Source organism: Sciurus carolinensis, chromosome 6, assembly GCF_902686445.1.
Source record: "Sciurus carolinensis chromosome 6, mSciCar1.2, whole genome shotgun sequence".
Lineage (NCBI taxonomy): Eukaryota > Metazoa > Chordata > Mammalia > Rodentia > Sciuridae > Sciurus > Sciurus carolinensis.
In genome coordinates, this window is record NC_062218.1 from 53,252,604 (window position 1) to 53,278,794 (window position 26,191).

General features: G+C 39.8%; 1 protein-coding gene and 1 long non-coding RNA gene across 2 annotated transcripts in view; both read left to right on the forward strand.

The window, feature by feature from the left end:
- The window catches only part of Cwc27 (CWC27 spliceosome associated cyclophilin), a 244,990-nt gene extending 239,582 nt beyond the window's left edge, over positions 1–5,408 (forward strand). Inside the window, exon 14 of the mRNA XM_047556515.1 lies at positions 6–5,408. Coding sequence (XP_047412471.1) covers positions 6–168 — 163 coding nt within the window. The 3' untranslated portion in view covers positions 169–5,408. The remainder of the gene's footprint in view (positions 1–5) is intronic.
- A 6,560-nt stretch (positions 5,409–11,968) lies between these two features.
- LOC124987602 (uncharacterized) lies at positions 11,969–24,217 on the forward strand. The gene is made up of 3 exons (XR_007109209.1): positions 11,969–12,538; positions 12,993–13,086; positions 24,024–24,217. It is a non-coding gene; the product is annotated as an uncharacterized LOC124987602 (long non-coding RNA).
- Positions 24,218–26,191: the final 1,974 nt, after the last annotated feature.

Genomic DNA, 26,191 nt, shown 5'->3' on the forward strand with positions numbered 1-26,191 from the left:
TTTAGGATGTCACATGTACTTCAATTTGAGGATAAAAGCAGAAAAGTAAAAGATGCAAGCATGCAAGACTCTGACACATTTGAAATCTATGATCCTCGGAATCCAGTGAATAAAAGAAGAAGGGAAGAAAGCAAAAAGCTGATGAGGGAGAAAAAAGAAAGAAGATAAAATGAGAGTAATGATAGCCAGAACATGTTGGAAAGGTGCCTGCAATAAATGGCCTTGTAATGACCATTGTTCCCAACACATCAATTAGGGGTGTGAAAAGTTTTTGAACCTGTTGTCTGGTTTTAGAAAATGATTACCTTGTTTGGTAAATTGTGGAATGATGTAAGCAAATGTTTTTGGTTACTGGTACATGCTTTTTTCCTAATTGACCTTTTATATTGCTAAATCTGAAATAAAATCTGTTTCCTTCCAGTTTACACGTTAAGCATCTGCAGACTGTACAAGCTTGTTTAGTACCCTTTTCCCCTGAAATATGGGAAGGCTTTCTTTTCAAGATTTTTTTTTATAATAAGTTCTTGCAGAAAAAAAATATTTGAGGGAAAACTCTCTGGTACAAACTTTGGAATATAACTTAAAAGCTCTAAAGTATAATAAAAATAATATAAATATCAGTGGAATTTTTTGCATCAAATATCTAAAAGTAACCAAGCCTGTAAGTCTCAGTAACTTCATATTTCAAATCTTGAGGAACCCTCAAATGAATGTTCCTACGTCCATCTAGGCCAAAACCCAGGTTTTATGGTTACAGTCAAGACTAACACTACCTACTGTCAGTCAAGTTCACCGAACACCCCAGCCTGACACCATGCCACCTGCCCACTCCTCTGCCCTTCTCAGCAAACAACAACAGGGGCACATGCCCAGGTCTCATTCTGGCAGTAGAATTCATTGAGAACAGTCATTGATGACAGTCATTAGGTATTTACATTGTCTATATTTAGTCAGTTCTAAAATTTGAATGCCAGATTGTACCACAGGTTAATTTCAGTCACATCTTTTCAGATAGTATCTCATCAGATCTTTCAGCAAACAGTCTTTTTAAAAAATGTAATCCAATAGGTTTTCTCTAGAGCACAGGTTTTCAAAACCTGTTGCAACACAACAGCAGCAGCAGCACTGGGAGACATGTTAGAAATGCAAACATTTGCCTTACTATCTACCACTGCTCACTCACTGCTGGTTTTCCACTTCTTAAGAGATTGGCAGTGTATAGTGAAGTTAAAGATATGTATATCCAGTGATCAAAATATTCTAATCATAGATCTGTGCCCTAAAGAGATTTTCACACATTGCTCAAGGAGTCTAGTAGACACTAAGCTATTCATTGAAACATCATCCAGATGATGGATAGTGGTATATCCACACTATGGAATTATTTATAGAGGTAAAAAGTCAATAATCAGAAACTATGAATATTAGCATATCTTTAGAATACATGAAAAAGAAGGAAAGCAGCTATGTAAAAATTTGATACCTAACATCAATATATATTGTTTATGGATATGTAATTTGTATCGAAACTATGAAAATAATGGATTTTGCTAAGGAAAAGGGGAAATACAAAGAGGGCTTCACTAGTGTGTAGTTTTATTTCTTAAGCTAGATGACTGGTACTTAGTTCTCATTCTATACACATTTTGAAATGCCTAAAATATTCCATCATTTTTTTCTTTATGATTATATCTAGAAATTGAGGTGAGAAGACAGAAGGATTCCCAGTATTGATAACTTTTGTTTTTTGTTTCAGGAAGGAGAAAGTTTCAAAGAAAAGGTGAGGGATATGATGGGGTACTCTGGAGTGATGGCAGCTAATTCAAATGCAGGTGATCATACTCAGTGCCACCCCAAAATAAGCCAGCATTTAGAAGTGTACCCTCTCTTCCCCTCACCATACAGGTTGTATTATCAATTTCATTTCAGATATTCACAAAGCAGAATTTTGGTTTCCAAACTCAGTCTTTGCTGGTTATTATAAAATGTGCTACCACTGAGCCTGTGTTAAAATACCCCATACATTTCTCAATCATTCCTTCTCAAATATGGCCACCTTTACTAATGCAGTATTATCCCCAGAACAGAGAGATCCACACACGTCAAAAGTCAGAGATCGATATTTGTAGTTTTAAAAACATAATAGACAAAACTGAAAGCTCAGTTTGGTAAAATGTTTCTCATCTTACTTTAACCTACTCTGAAGTTCCAGAGATTAGACTTTTTTTTTTTTTTTGCAGTACTGGGGATCGAACTCAGGGCCTTGTGATTATGAGGCAAGCACTCTACCAGCTGAGCTATCTCCCCAGCCCAAGATTAGACTTTTAACAGAAGAATTTCATCATGATAACAAAATTCACTATGAATTTAACTGAATGTTAGCAATAGTAGTTTCTTTTTTAAGTGTAAGAACAGAAATTATCTGTTGAATATTGTATTTTATCTGCGCACAGTAAAATCTTTGGAAATGTCACAGGAACATGTTTGGGCCAAATGAATTAATTGTAAACCAAATAAAACAGAAATCCAAAACCATCAAAAAATACAAAAACATGTTTAAAAATTGGCCTCTAATTTTCACTGTAATTGTATATTTCAGTTTATTTTTCCTTTATGTGTCCTGCTCTGAGGATGTTACCTTGAGACAGTGAAGTCTGATAACATTAGTGTTCATTGACAATGCTGAATATTCTGGAGAGCAAAAAGAAAAGCAACTTTTGGCTATTTTTGTTCTCATTCTATGAGAAGATATTTCTTTCACTTTGATTAAAACTTTTGGTAAGGTGAAAGTTAAAACTAACCTTTGACTTTTCCTTTCTCAATAAATAATTGAAGTAAATACTGCTCTCCCTAGAATTTTTAATGGTGTAATAACAACAGGCACATCATCACATGCCCTCAGCTCTCTATATCCTCTGAAGCCACACAGTCATTAATGCATCTGTTGCATCTAAAAATGGGGACACCATAGAACAAGGTCATTAAAAAGTGTGAGGAGATGAGTGGTTTGCTGCTGTTGTTTTTAGAACAAGTTTAATAAGCTATGGTGGCTGTCCTTATCAAACTGTCACTACCAAGTTTCTTGATAAGATCTGACGTGTGAGGTACATAAACCTTTTGTGCTGTGTCAGTGTGGCCTGTATGGAAAAAAGGTTAGATAAATGCAGAATATTACCCAAACACGTTGTTTAATCTTGGTGATAACAAGAAAAAAAACGGAGGTGTGAAGTGAGTTACCATTGAGGGTTCTATCAGTACAAGCAATTTGTATGTATGGGGTGTAGAGAAGTTAAGAGGGGTTACATTCTTCAACACTGTCATTCACAAAACAAGAGCAGATCTGCTTTCTCTATGGTTGTGACTCTTCCAGTAACTGAACAGTTTATCAGGAGGCACCATTTCTGCTTACTAGAAAGCAGGAGGTTTTCCTGTCCCAGGTGTATTTTATCTCCTTTCTTCATTTAGCTTTTAATGAAGAGAAGTGAGACAGGAACCATATTGTAGAAGAAATCCTTTCTAGGAAGGACTTGAAATTTGAATTGTAAGAGAAGTAGTAAAAACACCAGGTTTTACTAGGATTGGTGTTAAAAGTCTTAATGTTTGTAGAAAGAGTCCCAAACTGCCCCACTCACCAAAGCTATAGGTGACCGACTACCTTTGTCACAGGTGCCAAGAGTTTGACTAATCCCTGTGGAGAGGTATGGTAAACCACCCTTTAAAAACAGGAAAGAAAGAAGAAAGAAAATAAGAGAAAGAACAGCCCTGCTTTGCCTGGTCTATAGCATTTGCCAGCTGGTATTAAGTACCCTCACCATTGCTGATCTCAAGCAATCAAAGGTGGCCCCAGTATACAGCTTGTTCTTTTCCCCTGTTAGTTTTCACTTCTGGCTAAAAGCTTTGTGTTAGTCAGCTTTTCATCACTATGACCAAAACACCCTGCAAGAACAAATCAAAGGAGGGAAAGTTATTTTGGTTCATGGTTCCAGAGGTTTAGTCCATGCTCAGCTGAGTCTGTTCCTTGCTCTGGGCCCAAAATGAGGCAGCATGTCATGGTGAAAAAACATGATGGAGGAGTGCTGCTCCATTCACGGCAGCCAGGAAGAAGAGAGAGAGGCAGAAAGGGGCAACAAGGAAGAGGAGCCTTTCCAGGGCAGAAACCCACCTTCTTCCAGCCATGCTGCCCCTGCCTATAGTTACCACCCAGTTAGTTCATTCAAACTAGGATGGACTGATTATATTACAACCCTTACAATCCAATCATTTCATCTCCAAATATTCCTGCATTAACACAGGAGCTTTGAGAACGACTCACAGCCAAACCATGACAAGCTTTCTGTAGTAACTCTTGGCATCAGCACTAAAGATCTCATACAAAGACCTTAACCCTTTACCAGGATTACTGTCTTCATGCATATTTCTACTTTATGAGATTACATAATAATTTGGTCAAGTTCTGAGTTCTAGCAATATCTACACTCTATGTTTTTATGACTAGTTTGTAGCTATAGATTCTCTGTTGATGAAATCTTCCAAAACGACTTGCCTTACATTTATTTTCCCCCTGCTTGTCTTCCACCCTCCTCCCATCACCGACCCCAGTTATTCATAAGTCCAATTCAAAAAGCAACCAATTCTTAGAAAAAAAGGGAGGAAGGATGTAATGATACTCCTTTGAATTAATCTCTGTAAGTGCTAATGTACAAATTCATCATTTAACTTTAAAAAATGGTATTTTGAGCTAAGGGGTAGGAAATCCTACCTGGAAAGAATAGCTTTTAAATGAAATGCAGACAGGAGTCTGGTCTCTGTCTTCCACATCTGCTGAGAATTATTCCCTTAAGATTAGATCACGGTATTAATTCATGTTACTTGATCAGCAAAAACATCTTCTGGGGGCTTTCTACAGCACCAGTAAAAAAGAAGGTGTCTTGGTCTTTTAGGAAATGATTATTTTCTCATCTTCATGAGGCCAAAAGTGATGGTCATTACTAAAGTTCTAACACTTTTTAAATACTCAGAATAATTTTGAAAGCAGGAAACTCTTAAGTAACTTTACCATTTATTTTCTGACTTTAAGCTAGTTGGAGATTTATTATGATAATCAAATACTCTAAGAACAATATGTTTGAAATGTAGGGTACCACATTTAGAAAATGAATGATTCCTTTAAAATACATGGTATATGGTTAGATCTCAACACTTATAAAGTCATCTTGAAATTTGTGGGGTTTCTTTTTCGTGTGATATGTACACATTATTCTTTAATTTTTAATCTTTGGGGAAATACTTAGGATAAGAAAAATGTGACCATTTTCTCTCTATTGTAAAATCTTGTAATAATAATAACTGATGTAAATAAACTGATTAAGAATAGATACTATCTCCCAAGCAAAGAATTCAACAACTGATTTTTTAAATTAATTTAGAAAAGAGATATTTGACTTCATGTGAGGCCTAGGTCCATTTCAGAGTGAAATCTCCTGTCTGTCAAACCTGGTAGGTCCCAAACTGAACTTCTGGCCCTAGCTCTACCCAACTTGCTTCACTGGCAGTTTTCCCATCTGTTATTAGTAATGCTGTCTTTCCAATCACTCGGGCCAATAGCTGGGATTCCTGTCCTTACCTCACACCCCAGTCTCTTATGACACTCTGTTGACTCTCCCTTCAAAATAGATCCAGAACTTCACCATTATTTACCCCTCTGCACTGCCATCACCCTAACCCAAGCTTTCACTGGATGAAAAGTCCATAATAGTCTCCTTATTCTCACCCATGTTTCCCTATAAATTGTTATCAACAGAGGAGTCAATGAAACCTTTTAAAACATAAGTCATATGGTTCTATTTCTCTTATTAAATTCCATTTAATTCAGAGTAAAAGCACAAGTCCTTACAGTGGCTACAAGGCTCTCTTTGTAGTTGCTACCCCTTCCCCTCATTTCCTCTGACTTCTTTCTTACTACCCTGCCATCTGTTTCTAGACATCATTCATACTTCATGCTGTTCATCAAATAACTGTGTGTGGTTCATCTCAGGACCTATGTACTGACCATTTCCTCCACCTGGAACAGTCTTTCCCAAGACACCCACATGCTCAACTCTCTCCACTCCTTTGTCTTTGCTCAAATGGCACCTTCTCTATGAGGTCTAGAATAATCTCTCTACTTTAAAATTGCAACCCACCCTTCTACACACGCTCAAGCATGCCACTGCCTATTCATTTTTATTCAATAGTACTCTTAACTCCTAAGCACTTTGCCTGATTAATTTATTTAATTTTTACAAACAATCCTATGAAGTAGAGACACTTGTTATCCATTTGCAGATGAGGAAAGAGCCTTAGAAAGGTAATTATTTTTTCTTTATCATCTATCTCTCACCCTTGAGTGCACTCCATGAAACCAAGCACTTTTGTTCACTATTGTCCCAGTGCCTACAGCCATACCTAACAAATAATAGACAATATTTGTTGAATTAATGAATAAACCAATACATTAAAAAGAACTCGGGGATCCAACATGGAGTTATCACATATGTTATGTTTGAGTTTTACCACATTTCATAAAGACAGGACATGCTTACTCTAAAACAAAGACGGATACAGCCTCAGTTCAGGGGCAGCTCTAGCAGTTGAACAAATGTTGCTATAGGAAAACCTCACCACATGTCCTTTGGTCATTTTAACCTAAGACACTGTTACAGGTATTCAAGGAACCAGTCTAGAAGAATCACATTTCTACCTCTATTATTTCCTTGAGTACCTGTTCTTTAGAGAAAACAGTTTCTAATTCCTGATACTAGAAAGAAGCAAGGACCAGCTGCTAATATAAAAAAGGTCATGAGAAAACAAGGCCCTGAGGCTTCAGACCTGAGACCAATTGCACAGGCAGATGACAACACCTCTGGATGTGTTTCCTCCTCTCTCAGATGAGATCAGTAACAGCTGCCTTACCTTCCTAGCAAGATGCTGCCACAGTCAAGAAAGAACAGACAGGAAAACCAGGCTTTAACTGAAGTAAAGAGCCCGTAGTGATAAGTGCCAGCATTTAATGGACTTATGTCAGCCACTCTTCTAAACACTTTCTCAGTATTAACTCATGTAATCCTTATAAACAGCTCTATGAAGTAGGCTTGATTCTTATCTCATTTTTCAAATGAGAAAGAGACCTGAGGCTTAGGAAGTTAAATAATTTGTCTAGGTCTCACAGTAAGTAGAGGAGTTAGAATAGGACAAGACTGATTCCAGAGTTTTTGCCCTTGATCACTCACTACAAAAGCTAAATGGTAGCCCTCCTATTTACCTATAGCATTTATCATGGTGTACAGAATGAGAATAATGCCCCCAAATAAAAACATGAAGCAGTGATTTTCAGTTGAAAAGAAGTACATATGCAAAAACTAAGTGAATGCTACAGTGGTCCAAGAGATGGGGTTAGTGGGATTAATCTAGAACTGCTTCGTCGCAGTGGGAATTCTGACCATAATTTGGAAGGAGAGAACATGGCATTGAGGAGACAGGTTATGTTCCAGGTGGAGAGAAGGTTGTACACACAAGCTATTAAGACAAATGGAGAAGACAGCAATGTGTCTATGTGAGGCCAAAACATCTGGTCAATTCAGTGGGGGGAAAAAAAATTCATCAATGTAGTGTATTTCTTCAGTCAATCCAGATGTTTGGCGTCTTGTAGACAAAACATCCAGATGATTAACTGAAGATTTGACAGAGTTGACTGGATTAACCAGATGTTGTAGCATTGTATAGACATAGTGTCAGGACATTTGCTTGGCTGGAGTGAGGTCCAGCTGTAAAGGAGATAGATGGTCCAGGCAGTGTGTGGGGGATTTGGAGCAGAGGACCTGAAACCTGGATTGGATGCAATTGGAAGCTGCTGGAAGGGCTTTGGAGTGTGATGGAAATGATGCTTCGGGAAGAAGATTCTTTGTGAGGAGAATTTGAAAAAAAAAAAAAAAAAACAGTGAGAGGAAGAGTTGTAGACAGGAAAAAGGATATTAGGAGAGTGCAGGTGTGTGTGAGGTAATTAGAGCCTGGACCAGAATCAGGCTTGGGAAGGCAACAGGAAGAAGTGGATCTGAAAAACATTACGGAAAAAGAACAGGAAGTCATGATGGGCTTGACAAGGGAGTAAAATTGCACATCACCCCAAGGTTGGAAACTTGAAGGCCTGGGAAAGCAGCTGCTGGCAGCCTCACCACAGTAGTAGACCTGGAGGGAAGCCGCAGGAGATGCCTCCCTGAAGCCTCGCATCCAGAGGCCACGGCCGGGCAGGCAGGGGGAACGTGGAGACCACAAACAAAAGCCTCATCCTCACGTCACTTAATCATTTTAGAGCTACCTAAATTAATTCCCCTTTCAATCTAGTTTTAAGTAGAGGTCAAGAATGCTAGATTCAGATTATCCAACAGATATAACTTCAGTGAAAAGTCTGTAAAATCAATATTTTAGTGACATTTGATTTTATGCCATATATAATGTAAACCAGGATGCATAGGGATATAAATAAGTTAGATGAAATAAGATTATGAGAATTGCAGCATATCTTCATTATTGACATATTAGCATTTTTAAATGCCTATTTACAGACAAGATTGAAAGGCTGAATCCAGGCATTTATCATATTTTTTAAATCTCTAAAACTTTGGAATATACAAGTTTTAGTTCAGATATTTCAGATTTTTTTTAAATTTCAAATATCTTATTTGATAAGAATCAAATTTATCTTTGGAAATAGTAACAAATTTCGATTTCTTAGGATTCAAACTTTGATAGTTGTATGACAGGGTGCTATGGTTTGAATTTTAAATTTCCCTCAAAAGTTCATGTGTTGGCTTGGTCACCAACCTGTGGTGCTAACAGGAAGTGGTGGAACCTTTAGGAGGTGGGACCTTGTGGAAGAAAGTTAGATGTTTGTGTGTTCTTGAAGGTAATACTGGAATCAAAGTCCCTTCCTTTCTCTGCTTCTCAGCCACTACGAAGTGAGCATCCTCCTGCCATGCACTCCCTCCATGGTATACAGGCCCAAAGCAATATGGCCAATAACCATGGATTGAAACCTCTGAAACCATAAGTCAAAATAACTTTTACTCCTTTAACTTTATTTTTCTCTGTTATTTGTCACAGTGATGGAAAGCTAACACATGGTGTGTTCCATTTTATTAAACGGCATTCTGAATATCCATGCAATTCACAGTTTTGCAAATTTGCAGTTTCAAATGTTTTAGTCCAAGGCCTATCAGCCCACCACACAACCAGTTGTATGCCCTTTATAATCACACCCAACTTTTCTCCAACTACTTCCTTGCTCATTTCAACAGAGAAAAACTTTCAATACAGACTAGTCTATCTCTGTTCATGGTTTAGTACTGAATTTAGGATCTCCTTCCTTTGTCTCTCTCTCTCTCTCCCTCTCTCTCTCTCTCTCTCTCTCTCTCCCCCTCCACTCCCCCACCCCACCTCTCCCACACACATACATGCACACACAGAACACAAAATGTGAGAGTGAGAATATAAATTTATTAACGTGCTTCAGAATCACCATGAAGGAGATGAAGGGGTCAGGAAGTCTTGTCAAAATCAGTTCCCAGGCCTCAGAAATGACAGGACCATTGGTCTACATTGAGGTCCAGAAATCTGTTAGTTTTGCTTTTTAATATACTACCCCCACTAGTTCTGAGAACCTTTTTTGAAGATCAGTCTTGGACAAAAACTGTAGAAAACTGAGGAGTGAAAAACATCTAATGAACATGAGATTCTAAAATGGCAAAATAGACCTTTTTCTTCCTTACCCAAGAGTCACATTCCCTTCAGTATTACTTTATGAAATTATTCTTTGATATGCTGAATTTTTCATGGAAACTGCATAAAGTCAAGCCCATCTAAGCAACCAACCTGAGAAGCCTATCAGCCAACTCAGAGAGCTTGTCTGTTCTCAGGTCCCAGCACTGCCCCTTCCTGAACTTAATGATTACATGATGGGGAAACATAATTAATGATCTTGGTAAGTCTTTCTAGTGCTCCAAGGCTAAGCTAGTCACTTGTTTATCAGATAGGATAAAATGGTTCAGTTCACTGAAACAATGAGTGATTTATACAGGTGTTTGAATATACCCTTGCCATGGCCATCATGTCATAAGAAATACCTCAAAGTTAGTAGATAACAAACTAGTTATTCAAAAGGCTAATCAGTGGAATGCCCTCCATTATGACATCAAGATTAGAGTGTTTGTTCTCCACCTATAATCTTTTTGGTGCCTCTTTTTTTGGCAGCACAACTATACCTACAAGAAAGATTAGTGGATCTCCCCCCACCAAGTACTGTGGTTTCATTTGTCTTAAACTTGACTCATGTTCCTAAACTTCTTTTTCCCAAGAACATAGGAAAGAATATAATAAATTGGGAGAGTTTTACCAGAGGCCCTTCATTACCTAAGGTGCCATAAGTGAAAGTCAAATTTGTATTTAACTTGCTTTGAATGCTACTTTTGAAAAACATCAAGGATTTCATACCTAAACCAAGTAGATTTGACTTGAGTAATCATTCTTTCCTACTTAACCATTCTCTAGCAGTTTTCAAATCCCATCTAGCAACCACAGCAGATGGTGTCATACACTAGTGGGTAGGAGTTAGGACAAGATCAGATTGCAAAAGAAAACCCTTGGGAAATTTCAGAACGTAAAGTATTTGTGTTCTGATAGAGGGTGACAGATTCATTTCTTATCTCCCATAAAAATGTTTGGTGAAGAACCTTCTTCCCCAGAGCACTGCAGAGGTTGGGGGTCAGAGGCAGAGGGCTGTGATCCTGGGCAGTGATTGCTCTGAACTTTCTTTGGTTACATTGAATCTGGAAGATTCAATGGAAATTCTTCCTTATCTCCCATAAAAATATTAACCTTCAATATCTCTATCTGAACCATAATATTGATAAGGTTAGGAAATAAAAATTTCTTCTTTAAGATATGTCATTGGTTCTAACTGCTTTTATGTGACTTATTACCTGGAATGGCTTTTAAATACTGTACATTTTCCTCAGGGTTATTGCCAGCCCATAGAGTACCTTTGTGAGAACTGGTTAAAGGCACCCACTTTATTCCCAAGTGTCAAAAAGAGTGGCAATATACTGACTTGTTTAAACAAGACACTTCACTGAATTTTCAGGAAAATTTGTCAGTATAAATGTCAAATGTATATTGCTGATGATGTGAAGCATGTCCTTTTAGACAGGGTACTCTTGTATAATACTCCTCTGCACAGCTCTTCCTTCTCTCCCTCTTCACTGTCCATCTTCCTCATCTGCTAGCAGACCAAATGCTCCTCACACTCCTACTGAAACTCTATGAAACTGCTCTCCAAAGATCACTCATGAAATTTTTCTGCCAAATCCAAGCCTACCTTTCCAGAACTCTCTTCAACCTCTCTTAATCCTCTCTTCCTCCTTTTCCCACCAGCAATTACTGTTTGCTGATGTGAACTCCACTCATAGACTCTGGTTCCAAGGAACCAGTCAATCCTCCCTAAGATAAAATGGCCCTTGAAGCCAAGAAGTTTAGCAGGTGGAAGCTGTAGGTGTTGTCTGTTTTGTGTGACTTGGCCTGTGCCACTTCACCGTTGGCCACACAAACATTCCAGTCAAACACTCCACAAACTTGGAGTCAAACTTGGGCATAGGCCTTCAGATTTAGTAACAGGAATCTGTGACTTGGGCCAAATGGTGATTCATCTCACCTGCAGAGGCCCATGGTTTTTCCATGAAAAAGTCCTAGGAGTTCAGATTCAATGTAACCAAAGAATGTTCAGAGCAATCACTGCCCAGGATCACAGCCCTCTGCCTCTGACCCCCAACCTCTGCAGTGCTCTGGGGAAGAAGGTTCTTCACCAAACCTGCAATCCAATGGCCACTCCATTATCAGAGGAACAAGATATTCCTCCCAGCCCTGTGGACTATATGAGTAGCAAATGCATCTCTTCCATTGGCTGGTGATAGTCCCAGGTTTAAGAATAAGGTTTCCATCAACCTTATTCACCTTATGAGGTGAGGATCAACATTCTGATATGGTTCATGACTTGCCTCTAGCTCTTCGGTGAACCCTCTCTCTATGCATAATATGGGTAGCATACTCATTGTCTCCTCTCCAAGGAAAATCTCCTATTAACCAAGATTGGTAACATTCTAGAATGGTACATTTACCGCACACTCTCTCACTCATTAAATATTCAAAACACCCAATGTCTCCTGAGACTTATTGCTTAATAACACAGTTTTCTTCTTAATCTCTTGACAATCTCATTAAGAACCACTGGACGGACTGAGGATGCAACTCAGTGGTAGAGCATTTGCCTGGCATGTTCGTGGCTTTGGGTTCAATCTCCAGCATTGAGAATGAAGAAAAAAGACAAGGGGGGAAAAAAAAGAGCTCCCTAAGAAGAAGCAACCTTTTCAAAATCTGTGGTGGCCAAAAGAAGTCTTCCAGTATCTAAATGTCTGCCTTGTTTGTGCTTTTTTCTACATTTTCCTTTCTATTGGTGAGTAAAATCTTATCCCACCAACAGGGGGAGAAATGTTTTGTTTTACTTTGCTTTTTTACAAGTAGACATTTTTCTAACCACCTATGTGCTGCAAATGATGTAACTATTAACCAAAAATGTTAAAGCACCTTCAAGAACCATATTTTTTCCCCTTCTCAGCCAATTATAGGGGCAAATTTTGGCATTTACATAATGTTATAAAATTGCTATCAGGCTAGAAAATGGCCATGGTGGTCACTGACCTTGTATGTGTCTGGTTAAACCATAAAGGAACTGCCTCCAGGACAGAATTTAGGTGCTCCAGAATTTGTTGACATGTGATCAAAAAAAAAAAAAATACATAAAAATTTAAATCCTTATTTACTTTGCCTGAAGGACCTCCATGAGGCAGATTCTATACAGGAAATAATTCCATCTTACAGAGTGAATATTTACTCCTTTGCTTTTCCAGCCAGAAGTTTGGAAGAAGCCAGCAGGCAATGTAGTCATTTGGTAATGTTCTTCCCTCTGCCAAGATGGATTAATGCTGGGAGATCTTACAACTGGTGAGTAATGGGCAGTGCTTGCAGATCCTCCAAGATCCCCAAGGTGTGATTATTTTCAGGCGTAGATTTCTGTCATCATCCTCCAAAGGGTACTTTGTCATTTCCTTTACTTTTCCCTCAGTGGACTCTCAATTCTGTATTACAAGGACAACAAGGTTTCCAAGTCATGGCCAATCTCCTCAAACCAAATTGGTGAGTACTTTAGAGACACTGCTAAAAATGGAAGAGTGATACAACAAAATTACACTAGTTTCCTTTTAAATGATTCTGGAGAGGTATGTATAGCTATTTATTAAAATATGAGTTTAGATAGATCCACTAGATCCACTGCTTGGTTTATGATGCCCCTACCTAACCCCCCAGGTTGATTTTAAGATGTCGTGGGCTTTATTCAGTTCTCACACTATGCAGCAACAACCCCAAAATATGTGAGGCTTTAAAAACTAATTGCTTTTTGCTTTGTTTAGTGTTATTGTCATTCATTCCCTCGGCTGTGGTTATTAGTATCACTTTATGTGATATCTAACATAAAGAAGCCCACAGTCTAGAGCCAAACAGCCCTAAGATCAAGTTCTGTCTCTACCACCAACTTGCTGGGAATTCTTTGATGATTTACCTAAACTCCTTGACCCCTATGATCCTATGTATAAGCTAGACATATAGTGACCTCAAAAGACTGTTATATGGATTAAATTAGCTAAAATTTGTAAAGTGGTTAGCATAGAGCTCAGCAAATGCTAACCTCAATAGCCTTAGGTTTAGGAATGGTTGTTTCCTCTTTCAGTCAAAGCCAGAGTAGTTTAGAACACTGATCTAACTCTGAGTTCTAGACTCCTGTAAATTATCTCACCATTCTTCATTCTGGCTGAGCTGGTGAATTCCCCCACAGAGCTGAGCAGCTGCCTTGGATTCTCCTATTATTATCCCCTGCACTATTACATTATTGTCTTTCATTCCCTAAACTGTTGTCATTACTACCATCCCAACTCCTCAACTTGTATTCAGTTTCCTTTTGAGACTAAACAAATGAAATGAGATTTCTGACATCAAAGAAGCTCACACTCTAGAGTTCAAATGGCCCTAAGTTCAAATTCTGTCTGTGCCACCAACTCACTGGAGTCTGACCTGAGCCTAAAACTCTTCACTATGCCTTTCACTCGGGAGATCAGGAGCTTCTGTCCTCTTCCCAGGTCACCTCAGCTTTGAGTCTCAAATCTTAAGGCCATCCCTGAAGCAAATTCAGAATTTTGGAAGACTGGGTGAAATATATCTCTAGAACCTGAGAAGATCTTATCAGCAACTCCATCCCCAGGAAAACACTGTGTTGCCTCAGTAGAGGGCTGCCCCTGATACAAAGTAGCCAAGGCCATAAGCCAGTGGCCTGCCTTAGCTGATGTCAGAATCACCCCAGAGCTTTGAAATCAGAGGTCTGCACTACTCCCAACCCTGGAACTCTGGTTTTTTTTTTTTTTTTTTTTTTTTTTTTTTTTTTTTAAGTTTCCTGAGTTATTTTTATTATTATTCCAATTTGAGAAGTTCTGATTTGAATAGCTACCAAACATCCCTATCTGTTCCTCCCCTGCCTTGAAATTAGATTATCTTACCTGAGCTACATAAACCTACTGCTATTTCTCCTAAACCCAGTTGATACTGATGCTGATTATCCTTTGCTTCAAATCACTATAGGGAATCAAGCTTCTGGTTTTGGCTTAGGAACCCTTTTGCCCTACGCCCAGCCCCTTGGGCCCATGAGAGAAAGCAAGGACATCATATTTGAGCCAAAGAAATATAATCAAGAAAGAGCAGGGGCTGTGGAATTGGTAGCAGCTAGTCTGGAACAATGGATGTGAGTTCAAAAGATTTAAGGGTCTGAGACTCCAACAGCGATCAAAAGCAGAAAACAGGCCCTTTTCCCTGCCAAGGCAATCTAACATGCTATATCACTTACTGTGCTGGTAACCCTAGTGAGTCCTTTGTTTGTAAGAGAAAGGAAAAAAGGGAGAGAAAATAAGAAGGTTGTGATAAGGTCCGGTGTGATTAAAACAAATGAGCAGGGTAATCTGTAGTGGGTAGTAATTTTGAGAGTTGCCAGTTCTGCTCATCTGGAATCAAACTCCATCTCCAGGTTCCAGGTTCTTTCCTACATCCTGCTAACTGGATCACCAACCCTCTGTGGTTCACTGTTTTAGCTTCTGCTTAATCCACAAGGCGACAAACACAGGATGAGGCAACTGGGGCACTGAGCTGCAGGGGATCCACTGGGCCAAGTGACCACAGGGCCAAGTTAGTTCAACAATCTGCCGCAAGATGGAATACCCTAAAAGCAAGATGGAAGTGTCCCTCGCTCATCTGCTTCTCCCTGTCCTCTCCTGAGCAGGGCCCAGTAGTTTTCGCACTTCATATGCTTCAATTCTTTTTCCTATTTACTCTGGCTAAAAACAGCATCTAACCTCACCCAGAACTCTTAGAAGATTTTGCAAAATCTAAGATTAACACCGGATGTTACCAATTTTTGACCCCAAACTGGGTCCTTTTTCCATCTCATAACTGTGGAACCAATAAGACTGAGCACAAACTAAACAGCCAAAAAAGAAGTGTGAGACAGACTCACAAATCCAATTCTTGACCATTGGGGGTTGAGAGGTTAGGGCAAAAGAAATTAGGGGGAAGGATAGGCTAGTAGAGGGGAGGAATATTCAGGTTTTTTCTGGAAATGGGTAGAGATTTGGGGGAGTTCAGATGCCACCTCCTTATGCTCATTTTGCAGGTCTTTCCCATCATTGATACAGCAATTCTCAACAGTCATGGTACGGGGGTGGGGGGTGTCATTTAACATGCAGATAGATTATAACTATAGAAGTCAGAGGTTGTCTGGCAACCATCTTAGATCCAGCTGGTTTCAGCTGACCCGCCTAAAGAGGAACTTATGGACAGAATTCCTGTCCTCAGAGAAACAAGATTAGGGCAGGGTAGAAATTTGGCTAGTTCACCTAAAGCAGTACCAGATTAGGGCGGCATCACATGGCTATGCCCTCCTCACTCCCTGCCCCATCTTTGATCCCTTTCTTTTCTTTTCTAAGATATACTTTATGAAATTTTTTTCAGGATTTTCTGCAAGGAAATGCTGATTACACAAAGGTTTTTACTTTCTCTGAGGGTCTCCTCAGGAATCAGCAACTCTGTTCCTCAAGATTGCTAGGTGCCTGGCAGGGCACCCACTCTCCTGCAGACCCTCATAGTTAACACAAGTGGGGAACATAGGCCCCCAGCCTGGCTCCAGACCCAAGTCCTGCCCTCCTGTTTTAGTCAGCTTTTTCACTGCTGTGACCAAAAGATCTGACCAGAACAATTTTAGGAGAGGAAAAGTTTATTTGAGGGCTCACAGTTTCAGAGGTCTAGTCCACAGAAGGCCAGCTCCATTCCTCAGGGCTCGAAGTGAGGAAGAAACATTATGGCAGAGTGTGTGGCAGAGGGAAGCAGCTTGCATGATGATCAGAAAGCAGAGAAAGAGTTGTCCACTTGCCAGATACAAATATATACCCCAAAGTCACGCCCCCAATTCCCACCTCCTCTAGCCACACCCTACCACTTCAGTTAAGCTGAACTTCACCCTGGCATTCAGTTAATCCCTATCAGGGTGTTAATTCACTGATTGGGTTAAGATTTTTCACCACCTAATCATTTCTCCTCTTGCACTGTCTTTTTGCATTGTCTCATGTGAGCTTTTGGGGGGCACCCACATCCAAACCATAACACTTCCTTCAACAATGTACTGAAAAAACCTCCTTATCATTCCTCAAGGTTGTCAGCTGATATCTTGACAAGATGAAAAGAGTTCAATACAATTTAAATAGAAATAAAATCATATATAACATGTGACTATGGTACAGGTGGCTATAAAACCCTGTACTTTTAAGAAGCATGGCCTCTCCCTGGAAGTGTCTTCCAAGAATAATCTAGGCTCTAAGTCACCCATTTTGACTCAAGTACTGAAAAGGACTTCGGCCAAGCAACTATCTCACCACCATGAATGATAGCCATCTTTTCTTTCCTTCCTTCTTTTCTTTCTTCCTTTCTGTCTTTCCTTCTTTCTTTCTTTGTGTAGTGATGGAAATTGAATCCAGGGCCCCTCCTGCCTCATCCCTGTGCACTCCTTTTCAAGGGTTAGTCCTGACTTTATGATCAATTAGCACTTTCTGGTTTTCTCAGTATGCCATCATCTCTGCTCTGAGATAAAGCAGGTCCCTCTTTGTTGGCCAAGCAGAGCCTGAGCAGAGTCCTGGACCTTGGGCTGTCCCTGAAACGCTGCCCCGCCCCCACAGGGACAGTCAGATCCACCCTGGGCACACAGGGTGCTCCTACTATAGCACCTCTGTTTATGGCTTTAGCTGACTGATAAAGTGCACAAGTCATAGTTTCATTCCTTCTTTACCTAATTATAAATGTAGGACATACTTTTTTAAAAACCGAAAAATTATAGCTGGAGATGTAGCTCAGTGATGGAACTCTTGCCTAGCACGCACAAGGCCCTGGGTTTGATCCCCAGCACCACAAACAAACAAAAGTGGAGAATTTTAAGAAGCAAATACCCAAAGTCCCACCCTCCTGACTCGACCTTTGTTAATTTTGAGGCATTTCTTTCCAGTCTTTTCTCTCTTCCTTTGCAACCAGTTTTCAGGTCTTTCACATTACTTAACTACAGTCATTTTATAACTTTTTTCACCTTACTGTTTTTCTTTAGAAGAAATAGTTTACTTTTTTAATCAAATATTGCTTTAAAGTTCATAGAGTCTTCTTAGTGGCTGTATCATCAAGTACTTCAATCTTACTTGGATCTCTCTAGTGTTTACAATTTGTAGGAGTACACAGGGAGTGGACCATCCCTTTCACCCTTCCCCATATTTGTGGGAGTCTGAAGGTTAGTGCAGCACACAGTCTTTGATGCAGGATATGCTAGAACTTGAAAACTAGTGCTTTTCCATATTTTGTTGACAGTGAACAACTAGAGTAGAATCCGATTGTTTGAAGATGTGTTTTCATGTTTTTGCACTAACCCCAACCTCAGTGGCAAGTAGAGAGCTTTGCAGTAGGGAAGCTGGAACAGAAGGGGAGAGCAAGAACCCAGGCCTAGAGGGGCTGACTTCATTGATCACTGAGCTGGATTTGCAAGCAGGACACTATCCTTCAGAAACGGGAGCAGCAAGAGTCCCAAAGGACCAGCAGATGTGGAGATCTGGGAGCTAGTGGATTTGTTGCTGGCAGCCACATCTGAAGTGTTGCCCTCAGAAGTCTGGGTCTCTTCTACCTTTTTGTGCACATCTCTCCCTGAGGAGACATGGTGACCTATCTTTTAGATAGAAACCACAAAGGCCAGCAAGTGATTAGGAGGAGGGTGACAGCTGTGCAGTCAGTAGTGCATGCTCTTCCCCAGAAGGCAACAGGGAGACCAGCAGGCACAACTACTGGGTCCAGAAGGAAGGAAAAAACTGTGACCCGTCTCTTCCTTCTGGAATTATATCACTCCTTCACTGCTAGTTCTTAGGTGGTTCAAGAATTGGCAGCTACTTTACAAAGTATTCCAATTACATGAATTTGCCCACTTTATCGTCTTTCTCCCATTTAGGTTGATTTCTCTCAGGTATTTTGTCACAGTTACAGAAAGTTAATACACTGCCCTGCTTCATGAAAGAGCTATAGGAAGTTTCTTTAAGATTCCAGATATGTAGGATAAGCAGAGGCTATGAGTCATTCAAAACTTCTCTCTTGACTAAATTATGTTATGTACGTGCACAAATATGTAACAACAAATACCACTATTATGCATAATTATAATGCACCAATCTTTTTAAAAAGGCTCCCAGAGCTCCTGCATAAGCTTCCTTCTATTTACCACCTAGAAACCACCTTGACTGAAATTTGTGGTAATGAAAGGGGATGGTGAAAGAAAGGTTGGGGGTTGGAGAATAAATTCAGCCTCCTGTGGCCTTTTGACTAAGCCTGTTGCTTAGTCTGGTTAGTAAAGGGCAGGCAACACTCATTCCTATATTCATACCAAAACATCATAGGTAGCTCCTGTGCTCAGAGCGTGACAGTATGACACAGGTTATAGCTGGAAAAACCACTCTTGGTACCTCTGTTTTTGCTTGGTCTGGAGTGACTTTCCCTTAATGAGAGAAAGTGTGACACACAGTCGGTCTCCAGCGGAGCCAGTGTGCTGAGTAGATCTCTAAGGAGAGCTCGAACGACCAACTGACTGAATTCTCTGTCTTGATTTAATCTGCACGATAAAGCAGGAAAATTTGTGTAATTGGCATAAACTTTGCAAAGTAGCTGCCAATTCTTGAGCCATCTAAGAACTGGCAGTGAAGGAGTGATTCCAGAAGGGAGAGACAGGTCATGGTGACTTTCTCTTCCCACTGGACCCAGAAGTGATGTCTGCTGGGAATAGCACCCTCCTGGGGATAGCACTTCTGTCCCCTTTTGGCCTCTGTGGTCTCCACTTGGAAGATAGGTCACCATGTTTCCACAGGGAGATTTGATCAAAAACTGGAGAAGACCCGGACTTCTGAGGGCAGCACTCCAGACATGGTTGCCAGTAACAAACCCACTAGCTCCCAGATCTCCACGTCTGCTTGGTTCTTTGTGTCTCCTGGGATTCTCACTGCTCCTGTTCTGAAGGATAGTTTCCTGCTTGCAATCCAACTCTGTTCTCATTATGTCCAGTGAATTCAGTCCCTCCAGGCCTGGGCCCTCAGCACCCTTCCTCCAAGTCACAACATTCTCTAGACACTTGTTGACCTGGCTGTGTTGTCTTGTTAAAAGGTCATCCACTTTTTGAATTCTTTCCACTCTCCTCCCAGTTATTTGCGATAGCCTCTTAGAAGCCTAAAAATAACATTTATTTCCTCAGTGGTTTTGTATATTTCCATTTGGCAAACTTTATTTTGTTCCATGTGTTTCTAAGGGAACAGAAACAAAAAATGGTTTATGTCCTACTTCCTACACTGGCCTGACTGATGTTGTCAGAACTGGAATTGTCCTTCAGTCCAAAGTGGGTACACCCAACCACAAGCTGAGCCTTAATGCAGAAAACTATATAAACTGCAGAGACAATGGACATTGTTTAGTTGTTGGAAAATCTACTAGCATTGTACTTCCTTTAATCAAGCAGAGAATTTTTTAAAATAGATTCAAGCCACTTTTTCAAGGTAAAATGGTTCGTATTACAAGCATGACCATGACTCTGTATCCTATTATTAAAATAAAAGTGGGGGCACTGTAAGAAGTCAGGATGGAGGGCAGTGGTCACCGAAGGGGTGCACGGTGGGCCTCTGGGGAGCAAAAAATGTTCTTTTCAAAGAACCAGGTGATAGGTGAGTGTGTCCACTTCGTACAAATTCATTAAACTCTACATTTAAAATCACATTTTTCTCTATACTATTCTACTTCATTATGTTTACTTAAAACAAACAAAAGCAAACAAACTGAGACCTTTTGTTGAGGTTGGTAACTAAAGCGATGAATGTGATTACTCCTTCATTCAACGAACATTGTTTTAGTGTCCAGCTGGTGCTCATGGTCAGTCTAGGTTTTTGCACATTATAGAAAAGAATAAGTTAGGGGCCAAAGGCCCTGACTTCATGGAGTTTTCAGTTTACAGGCAGCTAGAAGGTAAGTGAGAAGTGCTCAATGCTTATACCAATATTAGATTCTTAGCTGTGTCAAATGTGTCATAGTAATGTAAGGTGTAACATGAGGGGAAACAGTTTAGGGTAGGTGGAATTCTCTATGCAATCTTTGCAACTTTCCCATAAATCTAACCCTTTTCTAAATTTAAAATGGTATTTTTTTTTAAAAAACAAATATAATTTTAAAGAAGACTCAGTGTCATGAGAATGACTACAAGGGAGAGATTATTGGGGGACCAAGGGAATCAGAAGTAACTTTGTAGGAGAAATGATGTTTGCATGGGACTTTACAGGAAGAATAAGACCATGATAAAGGGAGAAGGAGAAAAGGTTTCCAGCCAGGGGAAGCCATCCACAAGAGAAATGTAGAGTGCAAAAAAAAAGGGTTATATAGGGTTCTGTCAGCCCAGGAATTGGGAGCCAAAGGGAATGATATGTAAGACCAGAAAAGCAGAAGTCCCTATGAACGAATAGGGAAGAGTCTTCAATTTTATTTTATTTTGCAGTGCTGGAGATTGACCCCAGTGTCTCCCTCCTTCTGGGCAGGTGCTCTGCCACTGAGCTACGCTCCCAGACCCCCAGTCCAAATTTTAAAAGTCAATTCGTATATAAAAAGTTTACTCTGAATTGCTGTTGAAATCCATTCCTTTACAATGAAAATGTTAATTTGAAAATAGGTAGAAATTAATATCATTAGATCAACTTTTATATCTGTGTTCATCAACTGCAGAGCTAAAGGAATTAAGACATAATACTAACTGTGGCATATATATACAATGGAATATTACTCAGCCATAAAGAATGATAAAATTATGGCATTTGCAAGCAAATGGACGAAATTGGAGAATATCATGCTAAGTGAGATAAGCCAATCTCAAAAAACCAAAGGAAGAATGATCTCGCTGATAAGTGGATGATGATACATAATGGGGTGTGGGAGGGGTTAGTTTTAGGGTTAGAGTGAGGGTTAGGGAGGGGGGCAAGAATGGGGGAAGGAAGGACTGTATAGAGGGAAAAGAGGGATGGGAGGGGTGGGGGGAAGGGGAAAAAAATAACAGAATGAATCAACCAACATCACCCTATGTAAACGTATGATTACACAAATGGTATGCCTTTACTCTATGTACAAACAGTGAAAGAACATGTATCCCATTTGTTCACAATAAAAAAAAAAAAAAAAAAAAAAAAATAAAGAATGAAATAAAAAAAAAAAAAAAAAAAAGAAAAAAAAAAAAAAAAAAAAAAAAAAAAAAAAAGACATAATACTTATGGAGCACCCACTATGTACCTTTTATGTCTATTATTTAATTACCCTAAGATCCTCATGAAGCAGCTGTTCTTATTTTATTTTACAGATAGAAAATCGAGAACTTGTTTGTTTCCAACAAATACAGAAGAGTCATAAATATAAAAACCAGATACAGCCACCTGAGATCTTGTTTGTTTCCAACAAGCACAAAAGTCATAAATGTCAAAAATAAATATAGCACTTGGTGCCAGAATGTGCTTCAGTGGTAGAAATGGGATTCTGAGTTGGAAATAGGTTTACATTTACATTTTATTTAAATTTATTTTTTAACTGAAAAGAAAATCATCTGGGACTAATTTAAGTTCTTTAAGACATAATGGTCTTGATAAGCCCATTTATCAAGTGTGTTTTATGGAATAATTCAGACAAGCATGTTTGGCAAGGGGTAATTATCACACAGAGTACCAAAAAGTCTGGCTTGCACAGACCAGACATGGGACAGAAGGGCTCTTCCCCAGTTTGGTTGGAAAAACTTCTTTTGTGGAGTCAGAGACAATACAACTATATTACATGGATAATAGGATGGACTTCCCAGTTCTGAACTGTGAATGTTTCCAAATTGATATGAAGAAAATCAAAGGACTTAACTTTCCTTATCTTTGGGTTTCTAAGAGCTCTTGACTTGCCTTCAGTCAAGTTACTGTGTATTTTGAGAGTCATATGGCTCAACAGTTAGTAATGTCATTTTCTTTCCCCTTGGATAAGACACAGTGGGAAATAAAAAGTAGGTTTTATTTTGGCTCTCAGTAACTCCCTAATCATGCAGAAATTAAAAGTTCATCAAAGATTCATTTTCCATTAAGAATTTTCTTCCTTTGGGTTTTTTCTAAGACTTCCCCTATCCCATAATAAGCCACAAAGCAATTCCCCCCTGTTTATATTGGTTGAAAAAGAAGGAAACCCTTGAATGGAAATTTTGCTTTCTTTTAATTCCCCACAAACTACATCCTACACCTGATATTCACAAGGTAGGAAGGCAGCTGAGTTAACAATGAAGCAGTTTGTTTTTGATCTTACCATTCAGTATCAGAGGGTGTAATGAAAACTGGAACAAATATGGAAATCACAGAGGTGCCAGAACATTACATTTAAAAAATGGAATTATTTGAGTCAATCTGGAATGTCTGGTTCTTTTGGTTTAGGCCTCATGGGTAGCATTGTGCTTCAAAAACAACTTGAATTGGCTACCAGGATTCCAGAAGGGTAACATAATCCTGTACCTTTGTGGAGAGATGCTTATCTTTGTCTACTGTTAGCAGAAAGAGGCTGGATTCTTCCATCCTTTCATGTTTTCAAAATGAAAATTGTTCAAATAAGTTCCAAACCTGAATGGAATTTGGAAATATGAGTGGGCGGAGATACTTCCCTCCAGTCTTTTTGGTTTGTGCTGGGTTTTATTTGAAATAAATGCCCTACCATGAGTCAATATCCTTTAGAGCTACAGAAATACAGGCACTGGGGATGGTTCATCCTTACCACTTCCCTTTATGTGATTTGGCAGATAGAGAAAAATCCCAGCAGTGGTTAATAACCCTGAATATGGGACTCAGATCCTCTGAGGAGACTGAGGCACTTCAAGTGAGACCCAAGAGCTGGCAGCAGCTTCCTCTTCTGATAAATGCTGCTACCTCTGCTAAGGGCCATGTACACTGGGTGAGTCTCACTCCTCTCTTGTCGCCAAAAGACAATATTGTAGGGGGTGTGCCTGGCTTTGATAATGGGCTGGGGATACCAAAGGGAATTACAGCATCTGAGGGAAGGAATTTTAAACTGTCATCCAAGAAGGAGGAAAAATTCCCACTGAGTTTAGGGAACACTCCTGAACTCCTAGCCTTGTTGACTTCTTGTCCCATAGTGGGAACGAATCCCTATGCACCTTTGGAACTCAGAGGCCCCATCCCTTGAGGCTTGGTCTAATTCTAGTTTTCTTCCTCTTCCAGGGTAGCACATGTCTTCATGCCTGGCCTATCCAGCCTAGAAGATTCTAATGACTCAAGAAGGACAATCCATGGTGCCATTCAAGTGTCTGGGAACTCTTGGAGGGTTTACCTTTCATATGGGCTATAAACATACTTCTGAATTCTTCTACTTGGAAGGCATGTGTACACATACACAGACACTCTCCTGCTATACCATTCTCATATACAATAAATGCAACATAGATATGACAATGTTGTCTAATATAGTGTTTCTCAACCTTCAATGCCTATATAGATCACAGGAGGGGGGTGGAAACTCTGCACTTCTGACAAGCTCTCAGGCAATGCTGCCTCAGCTGCTACCGATCTACAGTCCATGCTGAGTATCAATCTAATATAGAATCTATATTTAACTCTCTTCAGCTGTCCTAAAATATCTTTTATAGCTCTTAGTTTTTCCCTACTCGTATCCAGGTGGAAATCGTGCATTACAATTTCCTGTTGTGTCTCTTTGGGCAGAAGATGGGAACCAGTTATTGGCTGATCTCTTAGTTACACAGAGATCCAGTGAAAGTGCTGAGATTTTCCCTTGCAAGACACTCCCTTCCCCAGCCAAATACCTTGCAAAAACCACCCTCCTGAGAGTCGAAGTAAGAGAGGGACCGAGAAGAGAGATGTCTTATACAATGACACACTTGTAGAAGACTCTGTCAAGAGCTAAGAGTGTGACAATGGCTAGACGCTATTATGTTTTTTGGTGATTTTTTATGAAAAACACATTTACCTCACGGGATATAGTGCCTCCTCTGAACAGCAGCACACTAAAACAGCTTCAAAGTAGTTTTGCTGTTCTTGCTCCCAAATTTAAAAGATCTTATATTTTCTCTTCAGAGAAATTAGAGTCCAATACTCCACTACAAGCACAGTGCACATCCACTACCTGCCCAGGTGTCATTTCCTATTTTCCGGGGTTTAGAATTCAGATCAATTTAATCCTTTCTAAATTAACTTTCCTATGGGTCCTTACGATGGGCCTTGGGGACCCACAACTATCCAAATTCCACCGGACTGTCCAGTGTAGGCTCTGCCTTCCCTGCCCTCCATTAGCATGCTCATCCCTCGGAGCCTGCTGCCTCTCCACAGGGACCTCCATTAAAGGCAAATGTTGCCTGGAAGAAAGGATTACACATTAGTTCTTCCAGTCAGCTAGCTGGCCAAGACTCTCACTTGAAGAAGCAGAATACAGGAGAGGGCGCTTGTCAAGCTGATACAAAGGGGTATGGTAATGGCTAACTTATCCAGAGGAGGACACAGAGGGAACCCGGATGAGCAGGGAGCACAGCAGATCATTGGCATTTAGGGCAACAATAAGCAACCCAAGAAGGGAGCAGCTTCACAGGATCAAGAAGTTCCCCTTCACCAGCCACACATTTTGTCCTGAGGTTAACACGATACATACCTACGCAGCACAGAAGTTACTTGGTAGAAAGAAAAATAATCTAATATTAGAAGATTTTAGATTCAGGGCCTTACTCTCCCACCCAATAAAATAGTCCACCACAAAATTTTCATAGTAGTATTTTAGCCTCTTCTTGAGCATTTACTGTGTGGGTTTTATGATATGCCTTCATTCTTACTGAGCTTGTAACACTAACAGCTAGCGGTTAGCAACTACTTTCAACACGAGCACCGTCCCAGAGGCTTTACACACATTCCATCTTTTAATCTCCGTAACAGTTCCAAGGCAGTAGTCCTATGATAATTCTCATTTTACAGATAGGGACACTGAGGCACTGGGAGGTTTACTAACACACCCAAGATGACTCATTTCTAATTTGGACCCAAGAAGTAGGGTTCCAAGGCCAGTAATCCTGCTTCTCTAAACTGCCTCCTAAGGAGACACAAAACAAAAACAATTGGTGCCTTATAGAAGTTTAAATCCTAAAATATATAGCACACATCTATTAAAACTTAACTCTAAAAAAATTATAATGTTTTGCAGTGTTCTTGTCTTTAAATTTTCTGGCCTTGGTTTTCTGCTTTTCCTATTTTCTATATTTTACTTACAGTGGGCTCAGCACAGACCTCCTGGGGAAAGACTTGTGCCAGAGAGGAAAGATAAAGATTCCATCCATAACTCACTCTGGACAGGGGCCCTCTCCAAGGCTGCAGTGGGATTAGAAACGGGA